Below are 26627 nucleotides of genomic sequence, written 5' to 3'. Positions count from 1 at the left end.
CTGAAGAGCATTTGAAACTTGCATTTTTATGGAACCAGCATTTGGTGTTTGATCTTCCAGAGGAGGGTCACCAAGTTGATTAGGAAGATGGGTCGCCTCTTCTATGAGGAAAGGCTGAGAATTGTGATTATTCAGCTTGGAGAAGAGAAGGCTTCGGGATGACCTAACTGCAGCCTTCCAGTACCTGAAAGGAACCCTCAAAAAAGTTGGAAAGAGATTGTTTACAAGGGCATTAGTGACAGGGTAAGGGGGAATGGATTAAAACTGAAAGAAGCAGGTTTAGATTAGATATTAGGAAGGAATTCTTTTCTCTGAGGGTGATGAGGCACTGGAACAGGTTGCCCGGAGAAGCTGTGGATGCCCCACCCCTGGAAGTGTTCAAGGCCTGCTTGGATGGAGCTCTGAGCAATCTGGTGTAGTGGAAGGTGTCCCTGTGCGTGGCAGGGGGGTGGAACTAGGTGATCTTTAAGGTCCCTTCCAACCCAGGCCATTCTATGATTCCATTCACTGCTGGTCACCATTGCATCAGAATAACTTCTTCCCCCAGCCCATTCATGTTAATCCAAAACAGAGAAATCAGATTTCGTCTCTGACAGTACAAAAATCCAAAGTATTGAAAGCCAGGCTTTTAAAAGCAGTGTTTTAGATTAGACTGTAAGTATGTCCTTATGACAAGCAGTCAACAAGTACTTCTCTCCACCCCACCCCCACCCCCCCATATATATTAACTAATGTTTACATCTCTTAAGAGACAGGGTCATCTCTCTGGCAGAAGAGAAGCTATTTTCTCTGCCTTCAGCTGAGAAGTTCAAAATCCTGAGACATGGAAAAGGCAGGATGTTTCAGATTGAAGATACTTCTATTGTAGCTTGCCGTCTGGGTACTTTGGGATTTCTGAAGAATGCTTGTCACAGCACTTAGTGCATTATTGGGATAGATCTACTCCTCATAAAGATTTGCTCCTTATATCCAATGGCTTGGGTTTAAAAGCTGTGATTGGAAGTTCTTATCCATATTTCGTACCTTTTTGGGGGTACTTCTGCATATTAAGGGAAGGCTGAGGTAGAAGTGTGCAGCACAAAACCAGAAAAGGTGAAGACCATACATTCTCTCTTCAGTTCTGTTGAGCAAACCTTTCACTAGGCCCTTGTCTTGGGTGGAGTTTACAATCAGATAGAGCCTGTGGGGCCACAGGTTTTCACAGGTATGGGGAGTGGCCCAAGGTGAACTGCAGAACCACTGTGGGGGTTTTGAAGAAGCCAGCTATTTTTAAAAACTACAGGGTGATTTCTTGGCCTGGTTGTCAGCTAACAGAGCTACTCTGTGCCCTTGTGTTTTAGGCTTTGCTAGTATGACTGTATCCTGCATGTAAGGTGTATCAGAGCTCCTTTTATAGGAGAGGGAAAATAGTGGAAACCTGGGAATATTAAGTTCCATTCCACTCAAGCCTGTCCTGTAGAGAGTTTATGCTGCAGTGAGGTCTGAGGTGTCCCAAGAACCAGCCCCCTGGACTCTGCAGCTCGCTGAAGTATCTCCCAGGTAGTAATGTGCCCTCCTGACCATGAGTAAAAGAAATTCAAATGAAAGAGAGTGTAACTGGCATTTTCTGGAAGTAAATGCATTACTGGGTGGAATGGGCAGACTTAAGATTTGCTGCTTCATGCATTTGAGGAAGCAGAGGAGGTGTCTCCCATCTTGTATATAATGCCTCATTTCTTATTTCTTCCTTGTTTTGCCATGGAGGAAGTTTACAGAGCATTTCCTCGTACAGCTAGAACATTCTTTGTTCTTTGTTCTTTGTGTTGGAACTCAAACAGTCAAATTGTGAAGTTTGGCTCAATACTTTCTTGTTCCTTGCTTTTAAGTTTTTGGGAAGAACTTGAGGGGTCATAATTTCTGCAAGCTTTCTAACTCTATTTTTAGGAAGAGTGTACTTTTTCTCTTGGAAGAGACATTCAGAGATAATGACCTGGTAACTGCTTGATTTATGCAACTTTTTATTTTAACAAAGTTGCAACACTCTTTTGTGCAACAGGAAGTACCACACTCAACATACCCCTGCTTTTCTGCTAGACTTCATAAAAATACATCCAGCTGTCAGAAAACTTGTCTCTTCCATGATGAAACAAGCCACTTTGAGGGAGGAAGGAAAAGGAATTTTAGTCAAGTTAAAGCTGAATTATTTTCAGACCCCAGCTCTTTTTAAAAGGACATGGGTCTTGGGGTTGTTTTGTTGTTGTTGGATTGGTGGGTTTTATTGTCTTTTTGGTGAACTCTAGTTAGTCTTAGCTAACATAACATTGTTTCTCTCAAGTCTGCTCTCCAGCCAGAGTGTCTCCAGCAATACCATAAATGTGGGGGTGAAACAGATCCTTGGTTGAGATCTTAGATTTGCTGAAGCACGGGTAACTACACATTCTCAAGTCTGTCACACTTCCCTAACCTGCAAAGTGGTTTTAAAAACTTCTTGCCTTCCACTCAGTTGAACTCCCTGTAGCAATGCCTACATCACTTTTTGAGGGGCTACTCTGCAAATAACATCTTGGAAGTGATCCAGCTGTGTACGTAGTAGATCTTTGCAGATTTTGGCTGTGTCTAGAGCACAGCTTTACAGGTAGATGAGCTGGCAGCCAAGCACTTGGCTATAAGAACAAGCTGTCAAGAGTAGGAGGAGGTCAGGGACCAGTTAGGCTCTATCCTCCACTGAGGAAAAGTAACATGTACAAACAGGACTGTTTTTCCTAATAGGTGTGCCATCCAGTCAATGGGTGGTGTTTCTGCATCTTTCAGCTGGTTAGTATTTACAATATAGGAAATGAAAGTTGTCCTAATGTGGGGCCATCAATGTATTTCTGTCCTTCATAAACTCCCTTCTTGGGAGTTTAAAAAAATAATAACCTTGACTGAGAATGCTTGCATCTTGTTATAACTCTGAGCCACACAGCAGTGGTATGAAGCATCTCTCAGGTGCTTCCTCCAGAAGGAATAATTTCTGGTGACTGGCAGACAAGATCACTTGAGCCATTAGTACTGCTGACTAGTTGTAGTTAGTACTAACGCCATTAGAGACCATCCCACCAACAACTTTGGTGACATAATTCGTCTGCTTCACTAAGTACAGTTTTAAGATGGGACAGTAGATAAAGGCAAGCAGAAGCCCCACCTGCTGCCAGTGTATCAGTCCAGCAGCTGGTGGCCTGTCACTTGCTGTTTGTCTCACCTGGTTTCCCCAAGATCATCATCTTCTAGAAACTGGGTGGGACAAGTACCTTAGCCTATGCTGTCATCTACTATGGCAGATGGGTATCTTTGTCTACAAGGTGAAATTAAGAGATGCCAAATGAGTAGGTTTAGGCTGTTGCCTGCACCCATCACAGGTGACATGGGACTCGAAAGGATACCTGGACCTCAAGCGAAGTTTCAGCTGCAATAACTTTTTCTTTTTTTACCTTTGTGTTGCAGGTGGTTAAAACCATAGGTTTACGAGAAGTGTGGTACTTTGGTCTGCAGTATGTGGACAACAAAGGATTCCAGACCTGGCTGAAGCTTGATAAAAAGGTAACAGACTTTGGGCTAATTGCTGGCCAAAGGTTAAAGCTTGTGTGTTTCCTGATGTGTTATTGGCTGCAACTTTATACACCTTGTGCCTGTCGTTGATTGCTCCCTAATTTTCATAATTCCAGGATTGTTTATAGAGTTAACTTTGTGATCTCCATTGGTGAGGTGTGGCGTGGTAGAAGTTTGCCCTTTCACTCTCTGAGTTGCAGGAAGCATTTGCCAGATGTGCAGCAGCAGCTTGATACTGTACTTTGTTGGGATGAAGCAGCTGCGCTTTCTGTGGCTGGAGGAGCACCTTGGCTGATGATGGGCTTAGGCCCTGCCAGTGTAGGATCAGTTGTGCACTAATTGGTAAAGGGGCACTTCCAGGCTGGGCAGTCGAGTGCTGACACCTCTGATGTGCTGCTGTTTGTGTATTCCCAGCTCTTATGAGGGCATGAACTGCTTTTCTTGATGGGGCAGTCAGTGACACACCTGTTTAGTGTCAGGGGGCTGTTCTCTGGCAAACACACAATGCTGGATGGGCTTGCCGTCTGATACAGCACAGTAAATCATTCTCCACTGACCAGTATTTGCTGTACAGACAGTATTTAACTGGCTTATTTAGAAAACATAATGCATCTCCTCTGTGTTCTCATACTAGTAAACAGCCAGAATTAAGGAATTCCACTAAGGAATTGGCAGTCACTCGCCTCTTACGGCAAATGCCCCAAATCCTTTTTTCTGTGTGAAAGCAATCTATTCTAGTGTTTGCAAAAAAACACCTGCTCATTTGTGGTGTCACCTCTGTCCTCAGGTTTCTGCTCAAGAAATCAGAAAGGAGAATCCCCTCCAGTTCAGATTCCGTGCCAAGTTCTTCCCTGAGGATGTGTCTGAAGAGCTGATTCAGGACATCACGCAGAAGCTGTTCTTCCTGCAGGTGAAGGAAGGGATCCTCAGTGATGAGATCTACTGTCCTCCTGAAACAGCAGTACTTCTTGGCTCCTATGCTGTGCAGGCCAAATTTGGAGATTACAACAAAGAGGTGCACAAGCCTGGATACCTCAATTCAGAGCGTCTGATCCCCCAAAGGTGAAGGAATTGACTGATGCAGTCTTTTTTAAAATTTGAATTCAAGTTAAATACAAAGAATTTCATTTGAAAGCATGCTTGGGTTTGTTTTGGTTTTTTTAATTGAACTGTATACAATTGGGGTTCTCCCTTATTTTATTTCTACCTGTCATATTTGAGTATGTTTTTGCTCCTCCTTGGTTGGTTAGAGAGAGGAAATATAGTTTTGTATTCAGCTTTTATTACACTACTGCTGTACTGGTAACTGTAGCAGTAGGAATGTCTCCTCTTTAAGAAGAAAAGAGCAGCATTAAGTCAAGAATATGTCATTCCTGAAGAAGGTTGGGTTGTGTGTCCTTAATCCTAATGTACAATCCTAAAAATCTTCTATGTGGAAAGCATGTCTTGCAGCTACACAGTCCATCCCCACACAGGATCAGTGGATGTTATCAGACCAATGGCTTCTGCTTACACTTCCTGATGACACTGCAGCAATGTCTGATTCCAGGGATTGCGCCAACTTTTGCTTTGCTTTAATCCCCTGGTGTCTGCAGCATGTGTGTGATTCGTTTGCAGTGTTTTGCTTATACCCTCTCATGTGTCTGGTCAGTGACCAGAATGGCTTTGCAGAGGGTTATTGTTCATTCTGAGTTGTTCTGCTTCACAGAGAACATCTTTGGGCTGAGTAGGGTTTTCCTTTTGGCTACAGTAAGGCTTCTACCAGGGTGAGAATAAGACCATAGCAAAGATCCCCATCAGTGGATACTGCAGAACATCTAATCTCGCTCATGTCTGTTTCCTTGTACAGGGTGATGGACCAGCATAAGCTCTCCAGAGAGCAGTGGGAAGAACGGATCCAGGTGTGGCACGCTGAACACAGTGGCATGCTCAAGTGAGTGTTTTGTGTTGGTCCTTGGGCTGGTCACCTTGCTGCTTGTTTGATTACCTTAAGTTTGCATTTCTGCAACGTGTTTTGTTACTCTGTGGTTTAGACTCCGAGCTGCCTGTGTGAGCCTACTCCTGGTGTGTTTTTTTAGCTCAGTATTGAACCACATGGCAAAACACAGCAGTGTATTTTGTACTGGTGCTGAGAACAGTGTGGCTTCCCGAAGATCTTGGACCTGTGTACGTTGTATTAGTGATAGCTTTGAGTGGGAAAGAGAGTAAATGTGTATGTCAAACCTTAGAGTCATTGAAGCATTTCCATTGACAGATGGGGAAAGCTCAAATACTATACCTTTCCTACTCACCGTACCATGAGACAAGGATGAATGCTGAGAGAGATGAATGTTGCTAATTTTCTGTCTGGCAATACTAGGGATTGGTAAATGGGAATACTCTCTCTGTGTCTGCTGATAGATCTGATATCATAACTTCTAAAGTGAATCCCAAATGGTGAATGTTCAGTTTTAACTTCTGTGTTTGAAGTGAGGTTTAGGAAAAATTATTTTTTTCTTCCGAGGCTTTCTGAGACAGAGCAGATGTTGGTTTCTCATTTATCTGGCTTTTTCTTGTCTCAATCAGAGAGAATGCCATGCTGGAATACCTGAAGATTGCCCAAGACCTGGAGATGTATGGAATCAACTACTTTGAAATCAAAAATAAGAAAGGAACTGACCTTTGGCTGGGAGTCGATGCCTTGGGGCTCAACATCTATGAAAAGGATGATAAGTAAGACTTTTGTTTTCACCTTTGATCTTCCAAAAAGGGCTGGTATGGGACATTTCTCATTTACAAGAATGCTTGTGTTTGAGTTTTGAATCAGTGGGTGAAGCTGGGAAATGGGCTTTCACATCACCTGTGCTTTCATGTCTTTCCCGACCTGCTAACAGTACCTGCTGTATAAAGAGAGATGTCAGTTGTACAATGCCATCTTCATAATAGTGTGCAGTGGTGGAGCTGAACCCCAAACTGAGGAGTTTACCAGGCTTTTCCTTGAGTCAGGTCACCGAGTTTGCCATCAGTGGCCACAACACAAGAACCTGGCTAGGCTAAGGTATCTGCAGTGTTCAGACACCTAAGGACACTCCTGTCCTGAAGTTAATGATGGATGTGTGTGCAGCTGCCTGGTTCTGAAAAAGGCAGATTATGGGGTGGACACAAAAGCAAAGCTGGGTGACACCCAGAACTCAGGGAGGAGCTAACCTATATAGTTACTGTGAACAAGGAATGAAATGAGGGCTTGCTGAGGTATGCACAGTTTTAATCAGCCCTTCTGGTAAAGGCAGAGCCACTATTAATTGGATAGTAGGTGGGAAATGATAGACTACATCTATAAATAAACATAATAAGAAGGTGAGAACAGCTGTGTCTAAGCCTGCTAGTCTCTTCTAATACTCTGCAACTGAAGGATTGAAGGGAGCTAAAATAGATATTTTTTAGATGGAGCATTGCTGTCTAGACTGCTTTCTTTTCCTCCCCCTGATGTTTCAAACCTTTGTTTCATGTCACTAATCTGTAACAGGCTATCACTGAAATGCAGAAGGGATTTCACCTGTTCTATGTCTTTGCCTCCAAAAAGCTTTGAATGCAACCCAAATATTAATTGGAACTCTCTGGAGCTTCACTTGATAAGGCAAAGAGAAAGCAGTCTTTTCTGCAATGCTAATATGTGCTGTCACCCAGAAAACAAGGAGTGTCACTTGAAAGAAAAGTAGTTTCGCTCATGTAATACTCCAGTCTTGAATGACTGGTCTTGCTATGTAACCATGGTCACCCAAACAGGTTTTTCGAGCTGCAGAAGCAGCGTGTAGCCATTGACTGTAAAGAGCTATCGAGAGCGTTTGCAAAACAAATACAGTGCTGGAATAAACTGCTTATTTCTGCTGTAACTCTTGCCACAATATAATTAAGTCTTTGCAGCAGATATGGGGACTAGAAAAATAGTGATGTGTATGGCACCTCTGGTTTGTAGGTGCAAAATTTGTGGACTGAGGGCAAAGGTGAAAAAGCAGAGATTTCATTGTTGAAGTTCAATGTGAGGAAAATGAGGCTGTGCTGTAGGTGTGTGAGCCTCTATACTGCAGTGCATGTCAGTGTCCTGTTTCCAGGTATATTCAAGCTTTTTTTTTTCATGCATTAAAGAGGAGAATCTGCAGTAGAACTTACTAATGAGTGAATTATTTTAGTTGTCTGTCATACTGTATTATCTAGAATTTAAGCACTTGTACTAATATGATGGAGGCTGGAGTAATTAGTTAATCTTAGTCTAATCAAATGATTTTCTTTACAGTTCTTAATGTTACACACATGCACTTGCATAATCTTGCAGTTGAGTTAGAGGTTAGGGAGTGGAAAGTTCTGAAGAGGATGAATTTTATTCTTGAAGTCTGAATTTTAAAAAAGGGGGTTTTGTGCTTGGACCCAGCAAGATCTTGTGATGTAGTAGCTTTCCATCTCTTTGAGTGAAATTCCTCCCAAAATTGCTCTTTTTTCTTTAATCAATGTAGTCCATAGAAGTCTTACAGAATTCGAGTGGTCCACTGTGATGATAGACATTTCTTTAAGTGCTAAACATTAAATACTTGTGTCTTAAAATCATTTGCAAGAATAATTGTGACAGAGATGCATGTTGGAGGGGTTAGACAGTAACAAGAAGATTGCTCATTGGTATTATCTTTTATGTAAGACACAATTCTTAATCATTAACAGTTATCTCCAGAGAATACACCCTCCCTTGATAAGAGAAGAATAAAAGAATAATAATGTGATATTAAATATAAAAACAAAATATTTGGTTGGGGGAATTAAAGGACTTTATTACAGTCAAATACACGAGTCCTTGTAATGCTACAACTGGCTGCAGAGCTGATCAGGTGTGTGAGGTGAAGTTTTGGAATGGCTCAGAAACATTTGATCTCATGACAAACTGGATGCTTTTTATATGCAAAAGTCTGGAGAAATTCAGGCAGAGGAAAATCTAAAATGTTGAGTGAGTCTTATAGAAACAATTTCAAACAAATCAACAGACCTGGACTCAGCAGCAAGGAAGAGCTGGGAGTCTGAATCTTGCCCTTTGCTTCATCGGGGAGCTTTTCAGTAGTGGGGAGCCACGTGGCACAGCTCGTTGCATGACCAGTGAGTAAAGTTCTGCTTGGTGACTCATGGGATCGGCTGAAAGAGCAGTTTGTATGGAAGGAAAGAACAGGGCCCTTTGTTACTAACATTGCCTGTAATCTAGGGGAGGAGAAATGTGAAGGGAGGGTGTCAAGAGGATGAAGTCAGGTTGCTCTTGGTGGTGCTGAGCAATAGGACAAGGGGCAAGGAGCAGACACTGATGCACAGGAAATTCCACCTGAATATGAGGAAGAACTTCTTTACCATGAGGGTGACCACGCACTGGAACAGGTTGCCCAGAGAGGTTGTGGAGTCTCCCTGACTGGAGATATTCAGGACACAATCGAGTGCCATGTGCTCTAGGATGACCCTGCTTGAGCAGGGAGGTTGGACCAGGTGACACACTGTGGTCCCTTCCAACCTGACCCATTCTGTGATTCTGTGAAACGAAAGAAAATAAATCTTCTCCTACCAATTGTGCCTGTCCAGCACTTCAGAGTGAAGGCATCAGGAGGTGACTGGGCTAGCTGTAACACAGCAGGGTAGGTTTGCCTGTGGCTGCTGTAAGCTCAGTTACTTTGGCTTATGCCTCCCAGAGGTGTGCAAGAGGCCTCTGGGAAGCACTGCACATAAAGTCTGCATGCTGTGGATTTTGGGCCCAGATTTCAAAAAAACAAGCTTAAAAGCAGGTGAGCATGTGGCTTCAGTAGACACCATCCCTATTACATAGTCAAAGGTCAGTAGGGTGGCTGATGAAAATTAGAAGAGACTCAGAAAGGGAGGCTACTGGTCTTTTCCTATTCCCTGTGGTATTCTGGTTCAATTACTGTCTTCTATCTGTTGGGAGAGCTTTGTGAAGCATTGCATTCCACCAAGTCTGTGTGTTAGAAGCAATATGGGAGAAAAATGTTCATTGCATCATCTCTTAAAACAAGTTTTTCTTCTTTTCAGACTAACCCCGAAGATTGGGTTCCCCTGGAGTGAAATCAGAAACATCTCTTTCAATGACAAGAAGTTTGTTATAAAGCCTATTGATAAGAAGGCACCAGTAAGTATATCTAGAAAGGATTCCTGGATATTGCATTTGAACAAGTGATACTGTTTCTTCTCAAAATAAAGTAGTCTTGGGAGAGGAGAAAGCCACAGATACATGCAAAGATATAGGCAAAATAAGCATTCATATTTAGAGTGTACTTAGAGCTGTCTGTTTTTCTGTGCAGCATAAATGAAGGGCTTATAGTGATAGCTAATGTGGAAAAAGATAAGGATTTTACAACTGCAGAGTCTCTTTTTTTGTAGCAAACTAGGTATCTTCATGCTCAAATTTGAAATTCTTTGCTAGTTCTGAGAGTCCTCTCTGGATTTCTTTCAGTGCATGGAAGCTGATAGGTAAATTTTATTTCTGTTTTTTCATTTAAAAAAACCCAAACATCAAAAATGTTCATTAAAAAAATTACAAAAGTAGTTCAAATGCTACTGCAAAACCACGTGGACACATATGGCTTCCCATTCATCACTGCTCACTTCCACACTACTGAGAAAGTAAAATGTGGTGTTCATTTGCTTTCTTGAACACCAAGGTAAATCTCAGGGATATGACTTTGGTGGAGAACTGAAATGTAGGTACCTGTGAATGTTGCTTTTCAATATTTAAAAGTATGTTTTCAGAGTTAGTTTAGTGAGGAGTTAGAAACTTACTTTGACCTGTGGAGAACATAAGGTGGAATAACTGGTATAGGTGGATGTCATTCTGTCAGTCTTGTGAAATTACTGGAGTAGTTGAGAAAGACCTCCTCTGCTCTTCCCCCACCCCAGTACTTGGCCTTGGTGGGTAAGTACAGCCCTGAGAAATAATAAGCAGCCTGGCTTTGGCAAAGGATGATGGCTTATAAATATCTCTAACAGAAAAAGATCCTTGCAGTAATTGAAATGATACTAATGCACAGTGTGCTGCAGGGATTTCTTCCTTCCCCCAGATAAGAACCTGGGGGAGAGGAGCTTTTTTCTGTGATGCTGTTAGTGAAAACCAACAAAACTCCCCAGAGACAGAAAGCTGGTCTGTCAGGCATGCTTTTCTCAACAGAAGAGCCTCTTGCATGTGTTGTACATAATTATAAAACACACATCATGGCTTGCCACCCACTCCCCAGAGGGTAAATCTGACTGAGTTTGAAATGGAAGGCTTGCAAAAGGCTGATGCAGAAAGGTGTTAACATTGAAAACCTCACTTATGTTTCCTCCTTCTCTGTCAATTGTTCTTTTCCCTCTGGCTGGTAGTATGTTTAAAGCTGTGCCTAAAAAAAGAATTTATCTGGGCACTAATTCTGAATATTCAGGAAGTTGTCTGGGTCTTTTCATGTGCTTGTGTCTCCTTTTAAAAAGGATAAAGGCATTATAACTACAGCAAAATACTCAGTCCAACCAAGATGTGGGTTGGAAGTGCTCTTTTAATTTGGAGGATTCTACATGCCTGTATTTAAATTGACATTAATGTAGAGGGTAGAGTCCTGTGGCACCTTGCCCAGAATAAGCTTTTTAACTTTTATGCTTGTCTGCCCACATACTCCAAGGTCTTCAGCACATTATCTTTAAAATATTGACGTGCGATGCTCCCAGTTATGTGAGATCTGGGGTAGGCTGGGGATGAGGAAAGAAAGGAATTCTTTTATATTCTTATTTGAATATTTTGTCCCTTGATTATGGCCTTAAATGACAAATGCAAGCACCATCCATGCCCTCAGTATTTACTTCCATGTAAGTGAGCTTTGCCTCAGCATAGGACTTGTTCATCACAATGAGCACAGTTTTTGTTTTTACAATTACTTGTCAGAAGTAGGAGGTTGGATGAGCAGCTTACAGTCAGTTATCAGGATCACAGGATCAGACCTGTGCAGCTTGGAATGGCTCCGGCAGGATTTAGAGGGAGAGCACAACACACTGCCCTGACTGCCTCTTCTGCAGCCTGTGTGAGCATTAGGGAAATGCATCAGAGAAAATCAGTCTTTGTCAGCACATTCATTTTAATACCACTTAGGGAGCTTTTAATTGTTCTAGTGTGACTTCCAGTCTTCCCAGAGACTGTTGTGCTTCACAGTTGTGCTTCTGAGCTCAAGCAATTAAAAACATGATCAGTGCTTCCATTCCTGGTTCCATCTATGGCTAAAAGTGAGGCAATCCACAGGAGAGTGATTCCGAGGAATGGGCACTGGTTTATGGTGGTAACGTGGCATCTTGCCCACTGTCCCTGTAGTACACAGAAAAAGGACAAGAATGTTTGTCTACTGTGTAAGTTCAGACTGTGTTGTAAATGTGTGTGGTTGTGGATTCAGAAAAATCATCAGGGAGGTAATGAACTCGGGCCTCCTGTATCCCTTCCTTAGCTGGTTTTCTTCTAGAAAATCTAATCTGGTTTATAGTTTCTGTAAAAAGTCTGATTATAACATATAATGAGAAATTTGGGAATGTCCTTTTTATTGAACCAGAAATTTTAGAATATCTTGTGTTTTGTTACTGCCTGCAACCTGATGTTCCAAATAACCCATGTGGTTGGTTAAAAATTATTTTTCATTTGACGCTCTTGTAACAGCCTAGGTCAACTTAACTAGGAAATGCCATGGAACAGAAAAGAATTATATTGAAAGGCATTTTTCTCTGAAAAAACACATGTGGGGCCTTGAAGGTTGATTCAGATAGATCAAGAAATTCTACAGTTACATTTGTAGTTTGTGCTTTGTCTTTCAGTCACCAAACTGCAAACTGAAAAACTACTCAGTACTAGAGGTCTGTGTGTTGCCCAGGTGTTTACCTGTCAGCCCAGAATCTTCTGCAACATCTAACAATCTCCATTTAAATGAGACTTCATCAACTTGGGATTTTTCTCTAAAAGATGCTTTTTCTAGAAGAGTGACTTGTCAGTTCTGTGTAGAATGGGGAATATAAATCACAATAGTTTTGGCTTCAGATCACATTTGCAGTCCCTGCTGTTATTGTTTAAATGGTCTTGCATGTATGTCTGAATTACAATGAAATTAGTAGCAAGATGTTGTCTGCAGTTAGCTGGGAGAAGAGAAAGTGTGTTTGGAAAAAAAGGACTGTGGTGTCTCTCTCCTAGGACTTTGTGTTTTACGCCCCTCGTCTGAGAATTAACAAGAGGATCCTGCAGCTCTGCATGGGCAACCATGAACTGTACATGCGGCGCAGGAAGCCCGACACCATTGAGGTGCAGCAGATGAAAGCCCAGGCCCGGGAGGAGAAGCACCAGAAACAACTGGAAAGGTGGGCTTGGATAAAGGCAGCTGACATGGGGTGGCAGAAATAGATGACCCTGAAGTGCCGGGGTTCAGCAAGCAGCTGTACCTGTCAGTAACAGGGGTTTCACTTGGGAGAGGCTCTGAGCCATCCCAGGCTCACGAGGAGCACGTGTGGTCCTGGAACTCTGGAGTACAGGGGGAATCACCGGGGTGTCCTGAGTGGGACTGTGTTACTCTTCCTGCTTGGCCCTGTGTCTACACAGTCAACTGTCCTGGCTGCAGCCTCAAGAGCTGCAAGGAAATGTGCAAGTAAAGGCACAGCAGGCTCTGGTGGGGTGTTGTGCGCCTAGAGAAGGGTTTTCCTGACTCTTGAGTGTTGGTATCTGATTTATGTGCTGGGCCATGGGATGGTTGGGAGTAAGGGGAAACCTTCACAGGGAGCATGTGTGTATGCTATAAAGACAGAAGGAACAGGAGTACGGGCAAGGAAATGGGAATAGCAATTCTACCACTGGCTGCAGGTTGCTTATGATTCAAGAAATTGTGCTGCTTTTCTCCTGTACTTGTGGATTGTTTGTCCCCATTCCCTCAGTGCTGTTGTTTTCACACCTCCTTGATGTTCCATACCACAGAAGTAACAAAGTTACATCTCCTCTGCCTTGCAGTACAAGTCCTGTTTTTCTTCTCTGGGTCTAGCAGCTGTTTGGTGTTCTAAATTTCTGTGGTAACCAACAAAAATACAAATGTTTTTATGGAACGGGGCATCTAAAACTGAGCAAAAATTCTGAAGAGATGAAGGAATGGCCTATTTCTGTCTGCTGGCTCCTGTTTTGTGGCAGCCACTTTCCCATTCAGCTGCCTGGAGAGATTCCCAGCCTGCTTTCTTGTCTGGCAGTAGCTTGGGTCTGAAAGTGAGCTTCCAGCATGAAATGTGTTTCTAACAGGAAACAACTAGAAGATGAAAAGAGGAGGAGAGAGACAATTGAGAGGGAGAAAGAGCAAATGCTGAGGGAGAAGGAGGAGCTGCTGGTGAGGCTACAAGAGTATGAAGTGAAGACTCAGAAAGCAGAGAAAGGTAAAGTACTTGTCCTGGCTGACCAGACCATGTGTATTGTGCTCCATAGAGGGGTTGTACGGGTTGCTGCCTATGCCTTGCCTAAATCTGGTGACACTGGGATCTCTTGGCAAGACTTACTAATGTCTGCCTATACAGCTAGATATACAGATGTGCATCCAAAATATGAAAGTAGCATAAAATCTACAGATTTAATTGGGAACCAAAGGGCAGGAACTCTCTTCTCCCCTGTTGCCAGGAAGATTTAAGTAGCACAGCCTCTTCCAGCAGTGAGCAAGAGTTCAGCCCTCAAGTACTTTTTACTAACTCCTAACAGAAAACATACTTTGGGAACAAGTCTTTCCAGTGAAATGGACGCTTCTGTTTCAAAGCACAGAAGAGCACATTGGAGGCAGCAACATCTGGTCCATGCAGCAAACTGTCAGTTAAGGGCAGCAGGGTCTTGTCAATGTTACAGACTTCAGTATAAACATCTTACAGAAGATTTAATTACAGTGTACATCTGACTACTTCTGAATCCAGTTACTTGGTGTGTTATGCAAATAATTACTTTGAGGTGCACAGTGAAGGGAGTAAAGTCCTGTCATGACTTCTGCAGTTACCTAAGAGACTGAAGTTCCTTAGCTTTGACCAGACTTGTGGACTAACCACATTGATCTGTCTCTTTGCAGAGCTGTCAGATCAGATCCAAAGAGCTATTCAGCTGGAGGAGGAGAGGAAACGAGCCCAGGAGGAGGCAGAACGCCTGGAAGCTGACCGTTTGGCAGCTCTGCAGGCCAAGGAAGAGCTGGAGAGACAAACTATGGACCAGATAAAGAGCCAGGAACAGCTGGTAAGACCCAGTTATTTTGAGAACAAGATATACAGGCATGTTACTGTGCCCTTAAGTAAGGCAAAGCCATTGTGTCCAGGGAAAAACATAGTGCAGTGAAGTACTAGACCATGTCATGGCATGATTGTGGCACTGGTTTCTATCATAAGCAATGTAATTTTTATTTCTTTGTTTCCTATTCAGTCTCTATTACTGTATTTAATACATATATATATATTATATATATATATATATATATCTGTATTTTTTGTTGTGTTTGGTTTTTTGGTTGGATTGGGGGTTAAGAGTCCTTATAATTCCCATTTTATTATTCAACAGGCTACAGAGCTTGCAGAGTATACAGCCAAGATAGCACTTCTTGAAGAGGCAAGGAAGCGTAAAGAGAGTGAGGTTGAAGAGTGGCAAATCAGAGTGAGTATCTTCTTTACAAGTTGCTCTAAAGGTCTGTGCTTAAGCAGAGCATACTGTGGTGCTTAGCCCAGTGTGAATTCTCAAACATGTGGAGGCAAACATCTGTACAGCACTGAAGAAGGGCAAACTTGTGATGAATGTGCAATATGCCTGCAAAAACACCTTTCTTCTAACAACCCTTCAGTCAAAAGTCAGAATGAAAGCCTGTATAAAACCTAAAAATGTGATCATTGTCTTGGAGCCTTGGAGAGGAAGGAGCACATGAATAAATAATGCATGTAATCCATGATATAATGTCTGAAAACATTATGTCAGTCCAGAGAAGATGCTGCAGATGCAGCCACACTGCAAGTATCTGTTTTGAGGAGTGAGTGCTGTTGTCAGTGGCTTCCTGGTACCTGGATCAGGAGAGTATAATAAAGTGTTGCACTAAAACCAAAGACAAACCCCACAAGGCTTGGAGTGTTGACTCCCAGTGTCCCCCAGCAAGCGCCATGGGACACATGGGAGGGCAGAACCACTGCAGTAGCAGGGAATGTGACTGCCTGGTGTGTAATTTCATTAAAAATGCTAACTTAGATTCCCAAGTTCTTACTCTGTGGAACACATGTCTCTTCAGCCTACAGCTCTTCATGGATGGAGAACAGAATGAAGATAACTGTAGCTTTCCATAGAACCTTTTCCTGGGCTGTTTTATTGGACGAATATTCTTTGTTCAGACCCCTGAACATTACACAGTGCCTGATGATGGTGATAGCATTGCTAGCGCAGAAAAAGTTCTCTAATAATAGAGTACCATCAGCTGCAGACATTTAATCTTCTCTTACTTTTCATAGTAGATTGAAAAAAACTGGGAAGATAAGCATTTGTGTTCATGAAGCTGATTTAAAGCAAGAAATGCATTTAAAATATTTTTCACTCTTTTCCCAAAGGCCAGGGAAGCACAAGAGGATCTGGTAAAGACCAAGGAGGAGTTACACCTGGTAATGACTGCTCCACCTCCACCCCCACCCCCTGTCTATGAGCCAGTGAACTACCATGTCCATGACAACTTGCAAGATGAGGGCTCTGAGTACTCTGCCTACAGCGCTGAGTTCTCCAGCGAGGGCATCAGGAATGACCGCAACGAGGAGAAGCGCATCACTGAGGCAGAGAAGAACGCACGTGTACAGAGCCAGCTGAGGGTAAGGCACTGCTTGGAGGAGGCAGAGCAATTGAAACAATCATTCCACTTGGTTAAACACAAAAAGTATGGCTGTTTCTCTTTGTTTACATTTCCTATAGGAAGTTTGAAATAAAGGCAAGGTATATAAAGATTACTCTCATTGCTCAAGCTTTGACATTGCTTAAATCATCCACAGTGTTAATAGAAAGCCTGTGTTATATCCACGTCACTTCTCTGTCCGGGCATTAACAACTGTCAGGAGCTGAGAGCTTCTCACATCTAACCTGTATTTAATGTTCTTCATGTTGCAGGCACTGACAGATGAGCTGGCCCAGGCTCGAGATGAGAACAAGAGGACCCAAAACGATATCATCCACTCGGAGAACATGCGCCAGGGACGGGACAAGTACAAGACGCTGCGGCAGATCCGGCAAGGCAACACCAAGCAGAGAATTGATGAGTTTGAGGCAATGTAAAGATGCTTGTAAGAAGACAGGACTGTGGGAAAGGCAGATCTTAATGCTGTGTTCTTGTTTTGGGGTTTTGTTGTATTGGTTTTTTGGTTTGGTATTTTTTTCTCTGAGGAGGGGTCACTGTATGACACTTAACAAATGTTCTCTAAACCCAGAGCTGTTTGAATCTCCCTTTTATTCTGAACCTTCTGTGAAATTTGGTATAGTTTAAAACTTATTGTACCACAGATCCTGGTAACTTGCTCATGCCTTTGCTTAGTGCCAAAAGGCCTTACGTCACATCTCTCTTTAAGCAAGAAAATTTTAACAGGCCATGCTTCTATTTAAAGATGTGTGTCCTGTGCAGGTGCTGGATTCAGCCTGGTCTAAAAGATAAGCATCTGTGGGTGAATTTTGTGCCATATGTGTTTTTATTATTAGCTAGTGTAAAGTATGACAGCTGAGAAGACAGGTTGTAGAACTTAGGATTTGCAAGCACCTGTATGGGTGTTGTTCCTCCACACACAGGTGCTTGTAGACCCTGTTTTTCCCTTGGTCTTGATGCCCATGTTCCCTCCCCTGCCCCCCCCACACAAAAGAACTGACAACACCTCAGACCTACTTTGTGTAGAAATTAGATATTTTCTGGTTGCTGTTCTCAACTGGAGAAACTGTGCAGTGATGGCTCAGAAGTGGCATAGGGACACTGATACCTTCTTCATGTAACAAGAAGCAAATACTCCTGGAATTTAAGACCACTGTGTTTGCATTCCAGCTTCATTACTGATCACTTATAGTGTAGTATTTATATATATATATATATATATATATATATAAAAAACATGCAATACATGAATTGCATTACTAGTTAAAGGGAAATAGTTTTGCTCTGTATATTTTGTTACTTTTCAGATTTAATGAGACTTGCATCTGTAAAAATGCCTAAACAAGACTGTAGTCTGATACAGTGCAACTGATTATTTAGTATAAAGCATTATTTGTAAAGATCTTTTTTTTACTTAATGGAAACTGTTAGATGTACACATGATCCAATATATACAATTTTACTGCACCTATTTTTCTAACAAATTTTCTAATTTTTTTAAATGTTTGATTTAAAGTTTCAGACTCCAAAGATGAAGGGACTGCTTGTTTATATCACAGTTGTATTCTCTCTAGTAGAGAGCATTTCTGTGACCATCCTTCCCCCACTCTCCCCTTTTTCCTTGAAAATCTGTTAGAAAGTGAGATACAGTATGTTGTCACCTTTTCTCTTCCATTTACAATATCTATGCTGCATTATACTTGAGTTGAATCTTGTGTGGGGTGTTTTTTTTATTTGCAGCAGCAACCATCTAAATAAAAGATCTGCAAAGTAACAAAGGTGATGGAGTGAAGTGTTTCTTGTGTGGGGTGTATTTTGTGTAAGTTGTGCTACTGCTTTTTTAGTTCCTGAGCTCAGCTTATGAGTCCCTGTGTCTTTGAATCTCAAATACTTAAAAGCCACACTCACCTAGAAAGGAAGAAGGGGGAATACTTGCAGTAAGGACTGAAAGTATAACTCAGCAGCACTTGGTACAGTTGTACACAAGAAGTTTCTGCTGACTGTAAAGCTACATCCAAGGCAAGGCAAACGGACACAGGAATTTGGCCCTAAGCCTGTTCACATGAAGAAATGAAGAACTTAGCTAAACTCTTGCCATGTGCTGTACAACCCTATGTCTTACAGTGGCAGCTGATAAGAAGGAACTTGTTATGCCCACCCTTATTCCACTGGCTGTGGTCCCACACTGCTACTGACAATTTATACATTTAACTTTCTAAGCACATGCGATAGCACACATTTGAGAGACATGGCCACAGGCCAAAGCTTTTTAGGATCACATGAAATAGTGGCAGTGTAGATAATGCTGAAGCACAGAGACATTAACATCACCCGTTTGCAGCAAGCAGACAAAGATAAGCTGGTTTTGAATTCCGCGCCTAAAACATCAACAGCAGAGCGAAATAATGTCATTGCCTTGCTGTAACAGTTATTTTTTCTGAAGTAGTCCAAGTTGTGCTTTAAATTAAATTGTAACAGTTCTGCTAGGCCTGGAAATAGAAAGCTGCATATTGTCTGGCTACTGTTGCTTTGTCAGCATAATACATCTCACACTGAGGCTGTCACTCCTGCAGAAACAACATTATCCTTACATTCCAGCTAGAGACAGAGGTTAAAGCCTTAACTTTTGAAGAAATAAAACATTCAGACTCTGACACATGTTCAAATACATAATTCTATTCCCCAAAAACTGGAATAGATGCTGTTGCAGTGTCTGTTTTCCTAGACCTGAAGTGCATGTACTACTTCAGTTTAAAACATCAGATGTGGGGAAAGAAAATTGTTGTGTGATAACCTCTCATGATTTAAAGTTTTCCTTATTTGAATGCAGTACAAGTGTGAAGTCCGTCCACGTGTTTGGGTTGCAGAGCACTTCCTGCCATTGGAGCACTGCCTGAGACACAAGGTCCATAGAGCCAAAAAATTCCTCTGCAAGAAAGCAAAAGGAAAGATCACAGAGTTACTTTTCACCTGGCCTACCCAGCTTCTGGCCAACCCTTTCACGCACTGGTACAGTCATTTCAGCTGTTCTGTAATTCCTAAGGCACTAATAGCAAAAAACGGTGTTTATACTTTGGAACAATTATTTACATCCTGTTAAACTGGAATCACTCTCTGAAGAGTGCAACTTGCAGCAAAGAAAAAGTTTTTGGTTGTATGACTGAAAGCAGAAGAGCAAGTGTGCATGCCCACAAAAGTGCAATTCTGCTAAGTGTCCTGCTTCAGTTCATCTCCGCTGACTTCAATGCATTTCCAGGCTTAGGGCTTGGATCACTTACAAGCAGATAGTCCCTGCTCTAGCAGAAAGGCAAATGCTGGATAGGATAAGCAAAAAAAGTTCATGAGGAAGCCTGCAGCATGACATTGAGTTACCACCAGTGATAATACTCCTGTAAAGTGCATGCTGATACCAAAACAGCATTTGATCCTTTCCTCTCAAATACTGAAACCCACGGCACTTAACGCACTGGGAGGACAAGGGTGGGAGACTGTAGGGCAGCCTTCAGGGGACAATGCTGCCCTGCTCAACTACCAGTGAAACAGGGCCTAGTCAGTGAGGAGAGGATTTCTCAGACATTGCTCAGCCTTGAGAAAGAAAGCTCACACTTCTGCTAGAGCATAGGCCAAAACTTCAAACATCCAACAGCCCCTTTGGAGCAAGTTTCACCTCCTGTATTTATTGGATTGGATTGATTTGTGGATGTAAAATAATAACGACAAACATAAGCAAGGTTAGAGTCTATGAGATGATTAGTTCTCCTGCTTCCTTTTGATGAGAAGTTATTTTAAATAAGCCAATTCATAGAAAACAAAGGAATAAGTCTTTAAAAATATGTAGAGCTCTGTGTGAGTTAGAGCCACGCCATTTCTGTGCTTGTCTTAGCATGGCTCTGACCCTAAAAATCACCACACTAACAAATGGCTTTCCTGAAAACTTCCAGTGACAACCTTGATCTTCTGCACAGACCTGAACTGAAACACCTGCATCAGTCCTTGCAGGATCAGAGCCCAAGACTGCAAGTTGCTTAGGAAAGAGGCTGGGACTGTATGTCTAGGCACATGATAGCAAGCAATAAATAGTACAGTGTGATTATTATTGCTTGGGATATAAACTAAATGAACTTTTTCCCAAATTACTTTCAACTTTCAGTGATAAAGAACTTACTTGCACCAAGCTTGGCTCCTCCTAGGAACTGATCACTTGAGCTGAAAGTTGACTTGTGCCAGACAGTCAGGTGTAGACATGACTGCTGCAGCTGAGCTAGGGTCACACCATCAAAGACAAACAAGTGTTTCCACTGTGGACAGGCTTCTTTCTTCAGGACAGGAGACTTTTGCTTTACCTCTGCTTGGTCTGGAAGGATAAGACAACTTCCCCCAAAAAATAACAGTTCAGCAAGGTTACTGACTTCTCAACCAGAAAATGGAACATTTTCAATAACCAACTAGGGCCCTTTGGTTTGCTTTAGATAGGAAACAAGTTCAGCCTTAGTGCAAGGTAGAACATGGTGCTCTTGTGTTTATTTTGGGACTTGCACCTTTTCCTGCCAGCCTTTAGTGCAGGTGCAAGTAGGCTCTTGTAGTCTGCTTTGACTCTGCTGTCACTGACTGCTGAGGGCATCTTTGTTCTACATGCTGCAACCCAATAGTGCCTGAAACCTGCCTTTCAGGAGATTAAATGCTCACCCATTTCACCAAAGGTGGGTGCCACAAGAGGTGAAATGGCTTTATGAGATGTAAGTTTACCCCAGTATCATACTTCCAGTGGCATCTAATGCCTGACAGCAAGGAAGTAAAATGATCCCACATACAAGCTACTCAGCACACCAAAGAAAAATTCAGTTCCTTCTCTTTAAAATGTCAAGAATGAAGAGGATAAAAGTTTCAGTGTATCCAGAGCTATACTTAATTCTGCAAAGGCACAGCTGAAACTGTGACAACACCCTCTTTATTTGCACCTTTTTTCCCCTCTCCCCTAATATCTAAGAGCACATACCTAAACTAGAGAACTCCAAATCTAATGTAATAATTAAAATCTAAAGTTCAAGACCAAAAAGGGAAGGTGGGACCTGTCACCACCCTGCAAACTTCTGCTGTTCTGCAGACACCCAAGGGTCACCATTAATAGTAAGTCTGACTAAGAGTGTGGGGCAATGCCACTTTCCCAAGCCAGTCTCCTGCTGAAAACACGTTAATACGTACATTTGCACAGAACACGTGTGACATTCTCTATTTGATGTGTTAGGTCTCAGACATACCCTTTAACAAAGGAGTTCAGCATTCCAGCAGATCTCAGCATGGGCAAGTTCTTGGCTCCAAATATCATAACCTGAAGCTGGCAGTTGAGAACCCCTTGGTCTCTGTTTCCTGAAAAAGGAGCACTTATCACATGAAATGCCCAGTTAGTTCAGCTCATAGCTTAAGGCTGCTAAAAGTAAGTAGGGGAATGCCTAAGTGGCACTACTGAGATAAGGAGTCACAAGGCTGGACTAGGAACATTTGAAAGATTTGAACATTTGTACAGTGAATGATTCACACACAAAGAAAACCAAGCAGTGAGTAGCTGGCTGCTTTGTGATCCCTGTTCCAAAGACAAAGCTTTCTGTTGTGTTTGTGAAAAGTAAACACGGGGCAGTACACACAGAAGCATTTCTCTGGAACAGTCAGAAGCAGGGGAGAGAGCCAGACCCATGGTGTGATACTGCTCCACTCACAGATCGAGGGACAGAGCAGAGACCCAAAACAGGTGGGCATAGGGAAGCTGGTAACTTTAGGGTCATTTGGTAAAGAAAAGGGAACAAAAATAACAAAACAGCTAATTAGAGCTTCCTATTGGTATGTACCTGCTGCTGTGGTCCTGACACAGAGAGCACTATTAGAGCTCTGAACATCTGTACACCTCACTAAGGTCTAGGGAGGTAAGGAAAAGGAGGTTTTCCTATCTCTCCCTCCCAAAGTGTTTATTTCCACCAGCAGGTGCTTGCTCTGACATACTACAGTAATACTTAGTGGTCTGGTACCCCTGCAGATACTTCCCTTCCACTTTTTCCCTAAATTGGCAATCTCTGCCTTGGACAGCAGAACTGCTGTTTCACCTCCAGAATGATCTCTACTGGTAACATCATGACAGGCACAAGTTTGGAAAACAGCTGGATGCATCATACAGCTGCCATTATAATGTACAACTTTTGTTGGCATTAAAAACAACAAATATACAAAAGCTTGAAAATGTTTTGATTTTAAATAATCTAAGATATAAAATACCAAAAAGCACCATTTGCTGTAGTAGTTAAAAAATCCATACAGGAATATTACATAGACACTTTGCCAGTCCTTCATGGATCTCAATTCCTTTCTAGCCAAAGAATTCACAGAATCATAGAATCATTTATGTCAGAAAAGACCTCTAAGGTCATTAAGAGCAACTGTTAAGCACTCATGTATGCCAAACATTTTATACCTTCAAACTGGAGATTTTGATACTGGGCTGGCACTGACAGCCTTGCAGACATGAGGAGCTCACCGCTGTACTGGATAAGCTCATCTTCAGGCTTCTCAAGCTGAAGAAAAGGACATACAGGAGTCTGCATTATTGCAATCATTCTCTTCCACATCCTTCTCTCAGCTTATTTGTGTTTCCAACATATCTTGCCAATGGGCTGGATTGACAGCATTTTCCCCTCCATAATCTCATAGGGGTGATTTTTCTCATGGCTTTCACTACATCATGCTCTTAAGGTACAACTAAGCACGAAAACTTAAGAGTCACCTTGGGTTTGAGTGGGTACCAGTCCAACAACTGCATCGAGTCCTCTTCGAAATTCCACGCTGCCAGGGGAATCACCACTTCCCCCAAAAACACCCTGTATTTGAGGGCTCCTGCATGCCACACAGAGATCTGAAGTTGCCGACTTCTTAGCTGGGAGTATTCAATCTTGTACTGGAAAGATAAACAGCATTTACAGAGCAATGCACAGGATCAATGCAGGCCCATGCTCATGACCTGCTCCCAGGAAGGCCAGGCACAGCATGACTGAAGGCCTCAGGATGCAGACAGAACCATGTTGTCTGAGTGTGCTTTGCAGCCTGAAAAAACCCCAACTACTTAAATGCTGAATAATGCTCCTTCAAATAGGAAACAACATTCAAGGAATAACTTGACCTGCCTTGCTAAAGTTTTTGATTATTAATTCAGAACTTTAAATAAGTCTTGACCACTTTTGCTGGGGTTTTGGGGGAGTTTTTTTGTTTGGGTTTTTGAGGAGGTTTTTTGTTTGTTTTTTTTGGCGGGAGCGGGGGAGCTTATGTGTGTGGCTTTGTTGTTTATATATATGTATATATTTCTGTTTATACTCCCAATAGAACATGGCTGCTCTGAAAGCCAGTTCAAGATGAAGACATCTAATGATGGTGCTTAAACTCCCACTCTGGTCAGTGGGCATTACTTAAATGCAGTCAGCAGGGGCAAGGAAGCAATTCAGCTGCTCAGTAATTAAAGCCTTGATTCACTCTCCAAACATAGTTAGAGAACCCTTTGAGACATTGCTGGGTATCAAATATACCCACTGAGAGTGGCAAACCCAGCCCATAGGTGACCTGCATGGAAAGCTGGAGGCAATGGCACAGGCAAGGAAATCAGTGCCCATATTTAGGCTGCTGAATCACAGGCCGGGTGTGGGCTCTGTGGCTGATGACCCTGAGTCACCCTGAGCTCCAGTGACTGCCAAGAGCACTTGCACAGCTCTCACACATGCAGCTACCTTAACCTGCAGCTGAATCCCACCAGTTGGATCTCAGTGTCATGATGGGAGTTTACCTGCAGTAGTGCTGTGCACTTTTGACCATTTTTGCTACTCTGGATAAACTAATAATTAAACTACGTTTAACTGTTTCTAAGTAAACACCTTTAGAGTTTATGCAGCCAGCTCAGGCATGGTTCTCATTTGCCTTCTATCACTTCTGCATGACTCTGGCATTGAAAAAGGACTACAAAATTAGGACCAATGATTTCAACTTCTGGCTCTTTTTTCTCCCAACTTAAACCCTACAGACAGGCTTTGGGCTGTATAAGAACCATATACGTTACAAAAATCCTTTTTTGTTATTATGAAACTTTTAACTATGGTCTTTACAAACATTCTGCTTGTTTCACTCACTACTGATTCTTGATATTCATACACACCAAGAGTTGGGGGTAACACTGAAACTTTTGTGTAGTTCAAGAAGCAACACTACAAGTTTGCCCCTCCACTAACTTTCTTTTATCTCTTCCAAGACAATATATTACTGAAGAACTCATCATCTTATGTTCTACTGCAGCTCACCACAGCACACACACACAAAAATGGTTTACAGTGATCTGAGTACAAAAGTGGAGCTGGGAAAGCTGGGAACAACCAACTAATGCAGGCTCTCCCAGCTGACAGTACTCAGCTTCATATTTCATGAAGTGTCTGTGAAGTAAGAATAATGGCTCCCATTTCCTATGCAGAATTCTAACCAGGATGCAAGAAGCAATACTGAGATGCATTAAGGAGCTGAAATCATAACTACCCTTCTCTGGTGGAATTATTAATGTTTGAAATTAGACAGTACAAAGAAATGGCCTGGCATCAGTTGCACAGGGAAAAGGAAGCAGACAATGTTTTAGAGATTTCAGTAGGCATACAGTTAACTGTAGAGAGACACTTCCAGTGGCACTGACCAAAGGGGGATCACTTGAAAGGGATAGTTGTGTAAAATTCCAGCTGTTCTGCAATACACCCAAGTTCTGACTGTACAAGTAAAAGCATCTGTGGAAGACACTTTTGCCACAAGGTAAATCAGAACAATACTGGTATTCACTAAAAGTATTCTCTTGAACAAAGGCAGACTTTTCTAATGGTTTGCAATTTACTGTTGCAGCTCCAAAAGCAACTGTTTTATTTAGACAGAAAAACATAATTTTAAAAATTATTATTGTCTGTGACTCCTAAATTTGCCCCAGCAGGTCAGTTTGGAACTTGCAGGGTTGTACCACAGAGAAGCACACTTAGCATGGAATTGCAAACCTTACCTTCAATGTCTCATCAAACTCTGGATCCACTGAGCTCTTTTTGACAGCTGTCTTTCGCTTACTCCAAGGAGATTTATCAGGAAGTAAATAAACCTTAACATACCTTGGAGATAAAAGAGAAAGATACATGGAAAATGATCAGAAGGGGTAGGGAGGATCAAATGAGAAAAACAATTAGATGAGAGGAGATTTTTCTTAATTCTTAAACAACTTTGACTTTGTAAGTTCCCAAGCAATAAAATGACAAAATGTGATTTATATATTTTCTCAATAAAAGCAGCTAGACTTTAAGGATCCTTGTGTACCAAGTTAATGTGCTTCAATTCCATTGTACTTGGGAAAGGATTAGGAACTGAATAGGAATCCTGTTATCATACTCTTGGCTCTGATAAAACAGCCCCCTAAAGAAGTCACCTTGTCAGTTGTAGTGACAGCTTTATAATGAAAAAAACCAGCATATTATGTGCTCAAAAAAATGCTATATATATAAACTCAATCAACTTTAGGGTTACTGCTGCTTATTCATGAAGAAAATCTCATCTTCACAACATCAGGTATCATGTAGAGAAAAAGGCATTATCATATAAATAATACAGAATAATTCATAGGTCTTACAAATGCTAATTGTTCTAATAGTCACTAGAATGAAAATGGGAAATTGTCTAAAGGGCTCAAAATTGCCCTAACATTGATTCAAAGAAAACCAGCCAAAAAATTTCTGGAAGCTGAGTTGGACCAATGTCAAGCACCAATGATTCATACCCAAAGTTTCTCAAGTGTAGGTCAAGTGAACACTAATACTTAAATATTCCCCTCAATATCAGTTCAGTGTGCTGTACTTGTGTTATGGCTTCAAAAGTAAAGAGTTTCAGCAATAGAGAGTTCTCTCAGCTTGTCAGGGAAAGGAGTGGTTGTTTACATAATACAAACCATTTTTAAACTGTAGATATACATATTTCAGATATTATGACTTAAATGAATTTTAAAACAGCCTCTTGATTAACTTACTGGGTAAACAAAATCAGCTGTATCTCATAATATCAGTGCAGAACTTACACATATTCCCTACTTTTTCCAAACTGATCCATAGGTAAAGCTACTTTTTAAAATATACAGGT

The 26627-nt window shown here is 41.8% G+C and overlaps 2 protein-coding genes across 5 annotated transcripts in view; one reads left to right on the top strand and one right to left on the bottom strand.

Annotated features, from left to right (window-relative positions):
• Nucleotides 1-18232, top strand: part of EZR (ezrin) — a 37629-nt gene extending 19397 nt beyond the window's left edge. The window contains exons 3-13 of one of the 2 annotated variants that reach the window (XM_048297551.1): nt 3463-3558; nt 4355-4629; nt 5417-5500; nt 6133-6279; nt 9616-9712; nt 12776-12939; nt 13859-13989; nt 14661-14821; nt 15140-15232; nt 16165-16416; nt 16709-18232. In XM_048297551.1, the coding sequence (XP_048153508.1) occupies nt 3463-3558; nt 4355-4629; nt 5417-5500; nt 6133-6279; nt 9616-9712; nt 12776-12939; nt 13859-13989; nt 14661-14821; nt 15140-15232; nt 16165-16416; nt 16709-16873 (1665 nt within the window). In that variant the 3' untranslated portion in view covers nt 16874-18232. The remainder of the gene's footprint in view (nt 1-3462; nt 3559-4354; nt 4630-5416; nt 5501-6132; nt 6280-9615; nt 9713-12775; nt 12940-13858; nt 13990-14660; nt 14822-15139; nt 15233-16164; nt 16417-16708) is intronic. The other variant, XM_048297552.1, reaches the window with a different exon arrangement.
• Nucleotides 18233-19114: 882 nt separating this feature from the next.
• Nucleotides 19115-26627, bottom strand: part of SYTL3 (synaptotagmin like 3) — a 33950-nt gene continuing 26437 nt past the window's right edge. For all 3 annotated transcript variants that reach the window (XM_048297549.1, XM_048297550.1, XM_048297547.1), the window contains exons 11-16: nt 25510-25612; nt 23224-23394; nt 22915-23014; nt 21713-21821; nt 20620-20825; nt 19115-19382 (exon numbers count right to left, since the gene is read on the bottom strand). In XM_048297549.1, coding sequence (XP_048153506.1) covers nt 19252-19382; nt 20620-20825; nt 21713-21821; nt 22915-23014; nt 23224-23394; nt 25510-25612 — 820 coding nt within the window. In that variant the 3' untranslated portion in view covers nt 19115-19251. The remainder of the gene's footprint in view (nt 19383-20619; nt 20826-21712; nt 21822-22914; nt 23015-23223; nt 23395-25509; nt 25613-26627) is intronic.

Source organism: Corvus hawaiiensis, chromosome 3 (assembly GCF_020740725.1).
Source record: "Corvus hawaiiensis isolate bCorHaw1 chromosome 3, bCorHaw1.pri.cur, whole genome shotgun sequence".
In the NCBI taxonomy this organism is placed as follows: domain Eukaryota; kingdom Metazoa; phylum Chordata; class Aves; order Passeriformes; family Corvidae; genus Corvus; species Corvus hawaiiensis.
The sequence above is the reverse complement of the archived record's forward strand: the minus strand, read 5'-3'. Positions and strand labels throughout refer to the sequence as shown.